Source organism: Misgurnus anguillicaudatus, chromosome 12, assembly GCF_027580225.2.
Source record: "Misgurnus anguillicaudatus chromosome 12, ASM2758022v2, whole genome shotgun sequence".
Taxonomy (NCBI): domain Eukaryota; kingdom Metazoa; phylum Chordata; class Actinopteri; order Cypriniformes; family Cobitidae; genus Misgurnus; species Misgurnus anguillicaudatus.
In genome coordinates, this window is record NC_073348.2 from 38,798,652 (window position 1) to 38,812,543 (window position 13,892).

General features: G+C 38.8%; 1 protein-coding gene across 3 annotated transcripts in view; it reads left to right on the forward strand.

Annotated features, from left to right (window-relative positions):
* ttc28 (tetratricopeptide repeat domain 28) overlaps positions 1-13,892 on the forward strand; it is a 299,276-nt gene that overhangs the window by 114,839 nt on the left and 170,545 nt on the right. Inside the window, exon 1 of one of the 3 annotated variants that reach the window (XM_073874584.1) lies at positions 3,045-3,838. The exons of the other annotated variants lie outside the window; for them this stretch is intronic. Coding sequence (XP_073730685.1) covers positions 3,812-3,838 — 27 coding nt within the window. The 5' untranslated portion in view covers positions 3,045-3,811. Of the gene's footprint in view, positions 1-3,044; positions 3,839-13,892 lie in introns of those variants that run through there. 3 annotated transcript variants of the gene reach the window in all.

A 13,892-nucleotide genomic window follows, 5' to 3' on the forward strand; every position in this document is an offset into this window, starting at 1 on the left:
TGTAGTATTTTTAAGTTTTATCACAGCTATTTATCAATAGTAGGAGAGAGTGGGATACAAAGTAACGCTGCTTGGCTTTGGCTTTATATCATTTAAAAAATATTTAAGTTAGATGAATCATGATCAGCACACACATCTCTGCTACAAATGAACACTTAAAGTTTGTTTGTGGGATCTACCGTCATTGTACAATTACACCGAAAGTGACAGGACTGCAAGGTTGACAGGTTGGGTGGATTGTAACAAACAGAGGATTTGTTGTTACACCTGCTAGAAAATTTAGTTTAAACACAAATAATTTGATCAAATTCTATCTATACTAAAGGTGCATATTGTTTATATATCTGCCTATAATATAGATAGATATCCACACATTTATCCATCCATCATCCTTCATGTAACCATCCTTGTATTGTGCATCAATGCATATAAATAGATTGTTTTGATTAGATAAACAAAAAAAAAAATCGTAATTGTGAGTTATTTCCCCTGATATTGTATTAACAGTTATCATTTTGATGAATAATATTTACATTGCATTAGTTTGTGACTTGCTCACCCCTAAATAAAATGATTTGTTTTTTGGTACAAGCAGAAGACCTACAGTACAGATGTTTGTAAGTCAACAGAAGAGGTTTATAAAGGTTTGTGTCCTGTGTTGTCATGATTGGATAAACAGATTCAATACGGCTTCGGTTTTTTTAGAAATCTGTTTCCACTGACACCGTTGTGCTTGTTCCTGTTGATCAATTCCAGCATTTTCCATGTTTGCTTTTTGAAAGTATTGAAAACGGGTTTTTTTTACATTTTCTGAAGAAGACATCAGTGATGTTTATCTGTTGTTGTTGGTTATTGACATTGGCTGTGTGGTTGCTAAGCTGTATTAAATGATGGATTTAAAGCATGTTGCTGTGCATGGTGTCGTCCGTGTGGGCTACTGTGGTATTTTTAAAAATACAATAATTTATAATACATTTTGTGCAATTAAACCTCAGAAAAATAACCAACGGCACTACATTGTATAATTTAATTAACTTAATGTAATATTTGTTATTTGAGATTTTTAAGTCATGAATTTTCTTTGGGGTGGGGGCGACAGGATGCACCGATGAGTTTGAGAACCACTGCTTTAACTTAACAAATAAAGTTAAATAATTTTATACTAGTCAATTGACTTGCATAAGCAATTTGATTAAACTTGCACACAGCATTGCCATATTTTTTTTACAATGTATAAAAATGTCAACATTTCTTCACAATAAGCCACATGATATGAATCTCAAATGTCTGTAGCACAAACATGGACATTTACACACCAAAGTTAAGGTTTAAATAATCATAAGCATTAGTAATGTCGTAATGGTGGTATGCAAATGCAATGGCTCGTCTTTAAGCCAATACCAAAATAATAACATGAGTTTTAAACCGCTCAAAAGTGACCTAATATTATTTTGATATCTCGACAGGTGCTGTTTTAATGAAGTTTTATTGCTAATTCTTAAATGCATAATGTGGCACATAGTTTATCTTCATTGTTGTTAACAATGTCCAATCTGTCACGTCAAACTGAAACTGAAGCACAACATCTGTGCCTTTATTTCTAGGTGAAACTAATGGAGGTCATTTATATTTGTTCACACTTGTAATGTTGTTACGCTGCTCTTAAAGGAAATAATTCATCATGTACTACTCAATGTCTCAAAATGAGGTTTGAGACATGTAAGAACCAATGCTTTTGTGACGCTTTGTCTTTTTTAGGAGGTTGACAGGTGTGCACTGTCACTGTATGGAAAAGATATAAAAAACTGTAATATTTCTCCTTTTGTGTTGAATGAAAGGAAAATGTCATACGGGTTTGGCACAAGATGAGTAATTTCTTTCTTGAAGTGCACGTGTTTGTTTGTTTGTGCGCATGTGTGTGTTACTTTTCACTGTGGAGTAGCCAATGTCCATAACGTTTGTTTAGAAATGAAACACGACGAACACAATGGGTTTTGTGTGCAAATGGGGGAAATGACACGCAATGCTGCAAGTTGAACTACACTAGAGGCATTTATTTTCGAACATGCAGTTGCTAGGAAAGAAGCGGGCCTGCTCTCTTCATGTCCATCAGCACACAGAGCGACATTCTTACTCTTTGAAATAAGACCTTAGAATAATAATATTAAGGGTTAAAGATAATTTGCCAAGTGTGGACACGAGGAATCTCCTAAATCTCTCTTAAGAGGCCAAAACCAAGGTAAACAAGCAGAGATAAATCTTTAAAGGCGGACAGCGACGGACAAAGCCTGCAAAACAGGTGTCACATTACAGTGAGCTATTATCGGCAGTGAGCAAAGAATGTTGTAATTGATTTGGCTTTGATAAACATACGCTGGACCAGACTGGAATTTAGAAGGAACGGGATCTTTCGAAATAAAACCAAAGACTGAAATAAACCATATGCACTTGTCAACAAAATATTTAGGGCATTCAGTTCAGGACACCTTTTATTTTCATTGTGCAATTCAGTGCCTTTATACAAACCGAATGCATTAATCCGCTCAGTACTGTACTGATATATTTTGGCCTGAGCAAACACTTTGGTGATCATTTTCATTAACAAGTCGTTAACAAACATCATTACATTATGTAATACTTAACACATCATTAGCTAATATACATTCAGATGTCATGGAGCTGTAATTTGTGTTTTCATAAATGTCTACCCACTAATAACTAATAAATCAATAAAATGTTTTTTTCTAAATTTGTCCTGTTCTTTATATTTTAGTATGCATGAACTAGATATTTATTTGTGAAATAATGTCTGCTTTTGTTTAAAATAAGATGTATGCAGGGTTCAGTATGCACATTGTCTGTCTTTCAAGCACTGAGTTTATAACTTGTGTTTTATCAGATGTCATGAATGGACAGTTTGGGGATTTTGGGTTTGTGCTCGGGTTGTTTTATCATCTGCCCTTAGCAGCAGCAGCAGCAGGGTTTATATAGTAGAGCATGTAGTGATCCGGCGGCTCTATGACCCAGCAGTGCGCGTCTCCCCTCAGCTCTCCAGCGCAGAGGCGCAGTAGGGAAGGAAGTTATTAGTGTCCTGCGCTTCAGTTTTACGCTGTCGGAGGATTTCCTTCTCTCTCTAACTCTAAAATACCGAGGATTTTTTGTTTATCTTTTCCACTCCTCCTCTTCGACTTCTCTCCAAGTGGATTCGTCTATTCCCGAATGTTTCAAGGGTTTTCTGTAGCAGAATTACGCATCGTCTCTGGAATCTAAATCCGCTGTGATTTTGGGAATATTTTCCTTCAACGCTCCATATTCGCTTTGTCCAGAACTTTTGCGCTTTTCCACAGGTCTCGTCGCGCGCTATTAAACGATCTATCCGTGACATTTAAAGGCAATCGTATCGTTTAGGAGAAAAACGCGCCCTACATTTATCGGAACGGAAAGTTTTTTCCCTCTTTTCTTCAGTCTGATCTCACTGTACATCCCGAGAGAAGCCGCCGTCTATCCAAAGCGAACGATGGGGGGCGAATGTGTGCGCAAATAGTGTGCCAAAACGCGCTCTGGAGTTATTTTTAACCATCGGCATCTGTTTAAATAACAATAAAACTAACAGTACAGTGTTAAAGCCGATATTCTTCGTCTGTTGGATTATTCAGAGGACACTCAGTGGACTGCGCTTTTACGCACCGATTGCGCGTCATGAAACCGCCGTCCGGAGACGCTGTGACTTTATGTCTGTACAACTCTCATCCTGAATCCCACGTTTCTGCCATCGTGATGTTTTGATGCTGTTCATTTCTGGTTTACAAATATGATGAAATGGCAGCCCAGGAAGAAGGTAAGAAGAACATACGCCACGTTATTTCAGTAGTGGAAATGAAGGGTGTGCGGTGGAGATTTATGGAGCATTTTCTGAGTTTGCCAGCGAAATAGACGGAAAAACCCTTGGATGGCCGTGAATGTGTGTTATGAGGTTACAGTATAAGAGCTTGATGTGGTTTTCTGAGCAGATTTTCAGTGCGTTAAATCCGAAGTCATATTTGTGTTCATATAAAGATGTTGCGCGGTATTAAGATGATCTGTGTTTTGGCTGGTCTGATGAAAGTTTGAACAAAATGAGTTGAATGCAGAAGAAAACGAGACCTTTCTGTTTTGTGATCTGATCTTTAAAGCTCTTCATCTGCACCGTGGTTACGTGTTGAACGCAGTGGTTAAGTGGCTGTACATTTCTGATTTTCAATTTTTTACCTCTATGTGCTGCTACTGAAGACAGAAAGATCCAGTCCAGTCAGATGAATACAATGCTATTTTGTTTCCAACATGTTTATCTTCATAACTATGTGATTTTTCCTGGCACCAAGCTGTCATCATGTTCCTGCAAAATCTTACCAGTGATTTTATTAAAAGCTGTTTGACATGCTTTTCTGGTGCTGTGTTGGTCACGTTGGCATCACGTCTTTGTGTCCAAAGACATAATTTCATCCCAGATTTGTGCCCACTTTGAATGAAGTAAATGCTGAGTGTGCTATTGCCTAAGGGCCCATTGATCATCAGCCAAAGCCTGTAGTTGCTCGTGTGCTCCACTAGGGGGCAAACATCATCAGATGAAGGGCCTTTTCTCTTTTCTGAATCTGTGACATTCCTCTGCTATTTTTTTCAGAAGATTTTGATTAGTGTGCCTTTATTGGCAGCGAGTATTTGTCATATTGTTGCGTTTTGTAGATTAAAGGAATTTCATATAGCTCCCATATGAATAAAAGATGGAGTTTTATAAGTGACTCATCGGTACAGCTCACCTCTTACTAGAGTTTGTAAATAAGACCACCGTGGAAGATAAAACCCGATACGCAGCTGGAGACCGGCATGCGATCGCCAAACAATAACAAACTTGGGCTTTGTAGACTGAAGTCTGCTGCTTTTATATGAGCGTATAGGTGATTCAAAATGATGATATTACAAAAAACATGATTATTTCTTGCTCAATAGATGACAAGGAGTATTTCAACGCTACACTGCGGGAGTTAAATCGCATTCGATTCATTGGGGTTCCACTTTTCTCCTCCATTGGGGACGTATTGTTTAGGGCTGTAGTTAATCAGAAACCTCCACGGGCACAAACATACTTTCTAGAAAGGCATTTGGATAGTTCTGGCATTATGTAAATGCCAAAAACACAAACATGGTTTCAGTTCCCACCAACATTCTTGTGCGAACTGCTGGAATGGTGGAAAATATTTTGTTTAAGTTTCTCCAGCAAATCTTTTAACAGGGAAATGCGTAATATTCCGGTTTAATGCAACCTCAGCTATGAGACATTCAAAGGTCGATGTCCCTGTCTCTATTGGCCAATTACACACTTCACCTTTAATAGGTACTGAATGTGTTTTCCCCCTACAGTAGACATTTGCACCCGTGTGCTTTAATTTCCATAGGGATGGCAGTGATGCTCACCTCACCGTAATGGATTATAATCACTTCAGATTGTGTTGTGGTTTAATGGACGTTATTGTAATATCATCAGTCTGCATACCATTAACCAGACAAACATTGGTTAAAGGTGCCAAAGAATGCATTGATACAATCTGTTAAATTGTTGTCTGATATCTACATAGAAGGTTTGTGGCTTTATTAAGTGCAAAAATGATCCAGAGATGTAAATTTATAACCCTAGGATTTGTCTTTAGAATGAAATGGTTTATTATTACCTTATTTGGAATGATCATGAATAATAATGTTGAGCTCTGCTCTGATTGGCTGTTTCTCAGAGCAGCTCCTTTAGTAGCTCTGTGTGTGTATACAGATCTTATGTTTGAGTCTGTATCAGATAAAGATACAGATTTTAAGGAAAAGAGATTGTTAATGGACGTTTCTGAGTGGTAAGTTTGTGTTTTTTTAGTATGAACCTGCTAGCATATAGCATTAACCAGCATATAGCGCTAACTCAGCAGTCACAACTTTGTTTTTGGCATTGTAACAACATTGTTATTAATGTGTAATTTAATGTTGGGACGTACATCTCGACTGTAACGTCACAGTCGGTGTTATGTTGAGATTGGTCTGTTTTCCAGCGGTGTTTGGGACTTGTCATTATCATGTACACAACTCTTATTATTCATCTATGACTACAGTTTTACATTCTACGGCACCTTTAAAGGGGCCATGGCAGGAAAACCTGACTTTTTCCATGTTTAAGTGCTATGATTGGGTATCCAGTGCTTCTATCAACCTAGAAAATGTGAAAAAGATCAACCCAGTAACTTAGTTTTGCTAAACCATTCTCTAGAAGCACATGCAAAAAATAGGTCGTTGAAATTTGCCTCTCCTTATGATGTCATAAGGAGCTCTTATTATAATAATACCACCCCTTAATCTGCACTATCCAATCACAGCACTGCCATTTAGTGCAGAGAAAAGCACAATTGAGTTTTAATTGCAACAAACCACCATCATTGTGATCAGTGTTTGATTTTCATCAGCTCATTTGCATTTTAAAGGACACACCCAAAACGGCACATATTTGCACACACCTACAAAGTGGCAATTTTAACATGTTATAATAAATTATTTATATGGTATTTTGAGCTAAATCTTCACATATGTGCTCTGGGGACACCAAAGATTTATTTGACATCTTAAAAAAAAAATGTGACATGAGTCCTTTAATTGAATAAAACACAAACGCACTTAAAACAACGACCATTGGAAGCTGGGCGAGTTTAGGTTAGTATTACATACGCTGTGTGATGCCTGTATGACCTCCAGTCACCCTGTGTGAGTTTTTGGCAGGGAGGCGGGTCTTACAGGCTGAGTGACAGACAGGCTCACACTGGGTTTGGCAGCATCACATTTACGGCTGGCTGGCCAATCACAGTCTTTTCTAAGCTGACCCACAACATTACCTACAGGGTTTAGTGTTTCCACTGCTATACATCTAATGCGTTTCCAAAAAATACATACCTCTAGATTAATTATGTACAGGTTTTGCTTGAGATCTATCGTAATATTCATAATACTGTATGTAAGCAAACACATCAATAGCCCCGAAAAAAATCCACTTTGAGATTATTCGAGATTTACTATTTATAGGTGATGTTGTGTTTTCTTAAAAACGGCAAAGAAATTCAACTTCATTTCGCAGCAACACAATGCTTTACATGTTTTTTAGGCACATAAAAGTAGATCTCAGATTGGTCTGTTGTTTGAACCCTTCTGTCTCATGGTGTGTCGAAGTGCTTACAGTGAGTCCACACATAATAAAACCCTCAGCCCGTCTTTGATCTTTAGCTGTTTTATCTGTTGTTATCTCCCGCTGCCGTTGTTTTACTAGCATATGTCATAAAAGTATCTCTCTCACCATTTTTAGTATTAACACAAGCTCTGCATTGACCATCTGACCTGAAAGCATCTCAGCATCTTTATCTGCGTATTTCACTACAGCTCCATATTTCAGCTTCCAGCTCCGTAAAACTGATTTACTTAAAATCTAGGCCTGTTTTCTTCTCCTTTAGTCCCTGAAGATGAATCCCGCATTCCCCTCTCCATGGAGATCAATAAAGCAGGTACGAATTTGCTGGAGACCTCTGCTTTGGATTGGATTACACTAATATGTTCAAAAGCACTTCATATTTTCCCAGCGCCACAGTCGAAATGCGCTGATAAAGCAAGCAGAAGGAAGAGTTTGTTTACCGCGGATTACAAGGATCATAGCGTCTCCGTCTCAACACCTCAGCAGATTAAACAGGCCATCCGTTACTCACTCACAATGAATGGGAGAGACCCTGAGGGTATTTTGTTATGAGGGGCAGATGTTAAGGGTAGTTATTCTGAGGGCAGCTGATTCAGGTCTACAGAGTACGCTGTAATTCTCTTTAACACGCACTTCTTTAATCATTTAAATGTGAATCATTTGGAGATGATGAAAGTTGTTGAAAGACAAAACCTGGGTGAAGTTAGAAGATGAAAGCTCATTTTGGAAGAAATTAAACATATGGACTTGCTTTCGCTTTTGATGTCAAGAGCTGCGTTTGCGTAAAACTTTAGCGTTATTTGTTTAAATATCGACAAAATAATATTGCGAAATGACAGTGTTTCCATTAACCGATGATGTGTGAGGTTGGTAGGTTTACTAACATCACATCCACAGCACTACACATTGTTTTTAACCGAAGGAGACGTAAGAGTTTTATTCAAACATTAATGCCAAGGAAAGCCTCTTATAATTAGGTACTGCAACGTATAGGTGTTTTTTGGAGGTAATAGTACATTATTTTTAATCAAAAAAAATGTAGGAGTGTTATCCAGACATTATTGGCAATTAAAGCCTCTTATATTTGGGAACAGACACATATTAAGGTGTTTCTAGGAGGTTTTAGTACATATCGCGTCATCTTCAAATAGTAATGATGTGACCTACTTTTATCAGGTGACGTAAAAAAGCGAATAAACGGTTTCCATTGCCGTTTTGCGAAATACAACTTTTACGAATTGCCTAAAAAACCACCTCATGCAAGGTTAAAAACTTTTTTGCGATATATGGGAGTTTTTGCAAAATGTACATGTTTCCATTGGCCGTATTTTCAATCTGCAGTGTCAATTTGCGCAATTTAAAGGGTAATGGAAACGCAGATATTGATGCAATACTTTATGGCTACTACTGTAAAACATTAGTTTGGGATTTAAAGATGAAGACTTTTAGTATCTTATTGTTGGTTCACAGAGCCGCGTTTGAGCGGTCAAATTCGCGTCTACCGCGTCTAGTTTGCCGCTTGAAAATTTTTAGTTTACTTGCTTCATTCGCGCGTGAAATTGTAGTTATCGAGACATTCACGTGAAAATTCGCATCATGGGAGGGGCTTCTGCGACTCAGCTCGCTTCCTGTAATCGCGTCACTGCTAGAGCAAGCTACTGATTGGTTAATGTGGTGCATATTTCCGCCAAAGTTCAAATTTTTTAACTCGCGCATTTCCCGCGGCAACGCTCAGTTCGCGCCATTTGCGCAAACTAGAATGAGGCAGAATCGCGTCAACTGCGATGCGCTTAACCCCTCATTCGTGCGTCTTCAAATTGACTTATACCGCAGCTGGTGTAAACGCAGCATGAAAGGAAGTAAAATGTACAAATACTAATTCATTTGAATTTGCACACTAGAAAATCCCCCTTACGACAATCCCCTAGGTGAAGTCCAGATCGTCTTGGTCGTTGTAACGATTTTCTTATCAGATTTTTTGTGGTGTGTTAAGAGTTATTAACATTTGGAGAGGTTTCAGTAACCAAGTCCAAATTAGTTAAGTGTCATCTTTTCACCTTTGTGCAAATTGGGTTTGCCAGAAGAGCTTATTAAAGCAACCATAGACTGTTGAAAAATCGATTTCCAAAGGCAGATAAAAAAGACGTTCAACACTAAAATTTAATCTGTTACTTTGCTTTATACACCTTTCTTATATGACTGCATCGGACAGAAAGCTTTGTCTTTGTAATATTTCTGAGCTAACTTTACTTTTTTAGAAGGGCGCCCTTTTGTTAGACCCTTTCCTCCAATCACCTACCTTTATTTTGGTACGTAACGCTCAGTTTTCATAATCCAATTATGTTTTAATTGTTAAAATCAAGTTTTCCCTTGGGAATCTGCCATAGTATGGAGGTAAATAATAACCTCCGCGAGTGATGCGCGGTGACACGATGCCAAGATGGCGACAGCATTGGCTTCAAAAAAGCTCTTCACAAACCTATAGGGGCGTCACAGACACTACGTCCATATTTTTAACAGTCTATGGTTTCACATAAAATGTATGTTAGTTGTTGTTTGGTTAACTATACTAGTGTCAAATTTGCACTTCTTATAAATTCTTTATCAGAATTGTTGCTGTGATGCTATGGAGAATAATATCCTCCCGTAAACATGACATTTTTTTTAACACCTCTTGGTTTTATAAACGATACTTCAGCGAAATGTGATTTAGCGTCAGATTCATGGGAGCGAGCTTAACCCTTATCGGAGGCGATACTCCTGCGGTAACCTCATTTAGCAGCTCTTAACCTCTGGGGAGCCGCATACCCTTATCTCCATTTGATTCCTGTGTTATTTATTAGATCTCTGCAGGGAGGCTATCATTCTCTAGACATTATATTCATCACCGGTGCCGTTTGTGTCCCGCGGCGTCCAAACGGCGTGTTTTGCTTGGGCAGGCCTGGCAAATTCTGGATGAAGAACGCGCTATCGTCTCGCACACCTGGTCGGTGGGTATGTGGCCAGATCCGCCGTGATTTCTGACTGATATTGACTGAGCGTTTCCTGTGTCGGGAGGGTGCGCGGAAGGTAACCCGAGGTCTGCGCCCGTCCCTGTCGGATCTTCTGTGTGCTGATGAGGAAGATGTGCTGATGAGCACCCCGTACTGAGAAAGGAAGAGCAGGTGGATGATTAGCTGCTAGCAGGGAATGCACCTGCTGGGTTTATGATATGCCAGCATATTTACAGCCTTCCACATCAGCGTCGCAGGCAGACGGCCAGATCAGCAGCAGGTCTCGCTAGTCACCTGTATGTGAATGCTTAGCGCCGCTTTGAGTCGATTTTCTTTGTCTTACGGTCACTAAGATGAACTCTTTTGATTGGTTTATTTCTCTGATACTTTGTAGTGTGCAAAATCTTATGCAGATTAGTTGCTTGGTTTATGCTTTAGCTTGTCCATTATATACAGGGGTGTAAATCGGACATTTGATCAGAATACAATTTGATATCAAGTCTCTCAGCAGGTGAATATGTTTGCATGGAAATTTGGTATACGATTTCTAATCCATTCAGGGGTATAGCGATCAATTTATCAAATTTGATGATAGATAACAGCATCCTACAGTGAGCACAAAGTTTTGCATCTGTGTTTTTGCTGCTTCCACCGCTTTGTTGTTGTTTGTTGAAATCTGATGCACAAACAGTAAACGGAAATGCAGCAATTCATAGAAGGATGTTACATATGTAGATAAATAAAAGTATCTCATATTATTATTTTAAGTGTGGCGTTGATGCATTGTACGATTAGACATACTAGTCAGTTATAAACCCCATGTCAGTCAATAACGAACAGCTGTGTTAGCAGCGCAAAATGTCATAGGTTTGAAACCCAGAGAACACACACTAATACATAGAGATACATCGATATATCGGCCAATAATCGGTATTGGACTTTTTCACACTAATGCTGCGTTCAGACCAGCCGCGGTAGAGGCGTCAAGAGGCGTTAAGTCAATGTAAAGACACGTTGATACACATCAGGAGGTCTCGCGGCGCGAATGAGGTGTCAAGCGCGGCGCGGTAGACGCGATACCGCCTCTTACGTGCGTCTATGAACTTTGGGGGAAAACGCACCGTGTTAACCAATCAGGAGCTTGCTCTAGTAGTGATGTGATTACAGTAAGCGAGAGGAGTCGCAGAAGCACCTACCATGATGCGAATTTCCGCGTGAATGTCGCGATGACTAGAATTTCACGCACGGCTTTCAGGCACAAAAGAAGCGAGTAAACTCAAAGTGACGTTTTCCCGGAGAGAGATTAAATGAGTCCTAGATTAAAATAAATGTTAGAGCTGTCCAAACTGTAAACAACTTGCACTGACATCTTAAAATACATCAGTGCCCTTTGTTTTGCCTCAAAATGCACACAAGTAATGTTTTTATTAAGGCATATTTGTTAAAACTAGTTATAGTCAACATTTGAAGTGGATCAAAATCTTTCATAAAAGTTGTCTTAAAACCAATTCCCAACACCCATTCTTGTCTTTGAACAACTTTGATGAACTTTTTTGATCCACTTCAAATGTTGACTAGTGTATTTCGTAATTAAACTAAGGCCTAGTCCTGGTTTAAGCTAATCCCTGTCCGGAAAACCACCCCATAATGTTCAAGCGGCAAACTAGATGCGGGATACGGGAATTTGACGCTTCAAACTCGGCTGGTGTGAACCCACGGTAACGCCTATCAGCCGATATATCCTGTCAATCAAAAGAGTACAGGAAAATGCAATGAATTTAAGCTCTTTATATAGAAAATGTAAGAAACATCACTAGTTTAATGTTCAATATTAATAGTCATTATGTGAATGACTAACATTCAGAAAATGTAATCTTCAGAATTTGCAAGTTAATATAAACACCAAACTATCGGTATCGGTATCGGCTGATATCAGGCTGAATAATCGGTATTGGTGGAAAAAAACGTAACATCGCTGCATCTCTAATAAAAAATATATATGTATCTTGTTACACACTGTAAGTCGCTATGGGTGAAAGCGGCTAATGTAATGTAATTTTCAGCAGGTTTAGATAACCCCAAGTCAGACATTTACATAGTGATAATGCTTTTGATTGAAATCAGTTTGAGCATCCCACTGGAGTTTATTATTTAAATGAGGTGTGTGTATTTGCATGCTAGCATACTACAGTACATACTATTTATGGAGTCTGCAGGATTATGCTGTGCACACAGTATGCAAATTTTCTGTATGTACAGAATAGATGAACCTAGATAACCTTTTTTATTTTTTACATTTACAAACATTTCTAGGGGAACAAGAATAAAGATTCCGTGTAGAGAGGTCATTTTAAACATTTATCGCTGCATACTATTTCTAATACTGCTTTTCAAATATAGTAGGCACATTATACACTAGTATAAACCATTATGAGCAGATTCAGAGCGGTTAGATTTGGTTGGCAGTTTTTGCCATGGATGTTTTTTCATGTAATGACTTTGCTGATTGTTATTGATCTGTGTGTGTGTGTGTGTGTGTGTGTGTGTGTGTGTGTGTGTGTGTATTGTGAATGCATGTTATACTGAATGAGACCGAAATGGCAGTTTCTGAGGCCTTCAGGTAGTCCGCACATCCGCCGCGTGAATAAGCATGCAGGACCATCCTGCAACACATTTCCCAGCGTGATGAAGTGGAAAAACAGCTTAAATGCAGTCGCCCGGGAGAATTGTGCACAGCATTGAGCTCTTACAAACTACAAACAGCCGTCTGATCACCACTGGATTCATTCGACTAATGGATTGAATTTATCTTCTGTGTTTTCTATCTTCCTGATTACATTCCCAAAATAATGCACCAATAATCCATAATCCTAAATCTTAGTAGTTTAAACAAAAGACTCGATGTGCAAACAGCGATATAAAGTTTATCACAGAATCTCAATGTTTTATGACATCATATCAGCCAGCTCTACACCAGCTTTATTACCTAGCTTTATTGGTTTATATATAATGAGTTTTATCTCCTGCAGTAAGTTGAATTCTTAATGCGTTTCACAGAGTTCTCCTGATCCTTCACGTCATGTCCACGACAAACCATCTCTGCACCAGTTGGCCCTTGTCCTCCCAACGGTTTCCATGGGAAAACTTGATGACCACCAAGCAATAAATCCTCAAATCCCTTTAATTCCATCAGAGTTTGTGTGAGATGGTGAAGTGGTGAGATTTGGGGAGCGGTGACCAGGTGAAATCTTTCAGGCGTTTGCTGTGTTTGCCGTCCCGCTGGCTCTCTTGACAGCTAAATTGAACCGTAAATTCAACGGCGCAGCATTTCACATGCAGATTGATAAGTCGTGGACACATTTAGCTGCAGGAGTTGGCGTGCTGGTCTGTTGGTTACAAAACGTTTTATGTTTGTTTCTTGTTCTTAGCATGAGGGCTGGAGTCAGGTGAATGGATATTCATTGTGTACGTGAGATGATAAACTGTGGTGTTAGACTAGATTGAAATGTTTTTATGGTTTCACAACAGAAAGCATTAAGAGTTTAATAGCCTCTCTAATGTAAGCTTCAGTGGCAGAAATGTTGTGAATTAGTTCAACTTGTGCATTTTATTGAAATAATTCACAAGTCTGATTCAATTAAACATTTGCAGTT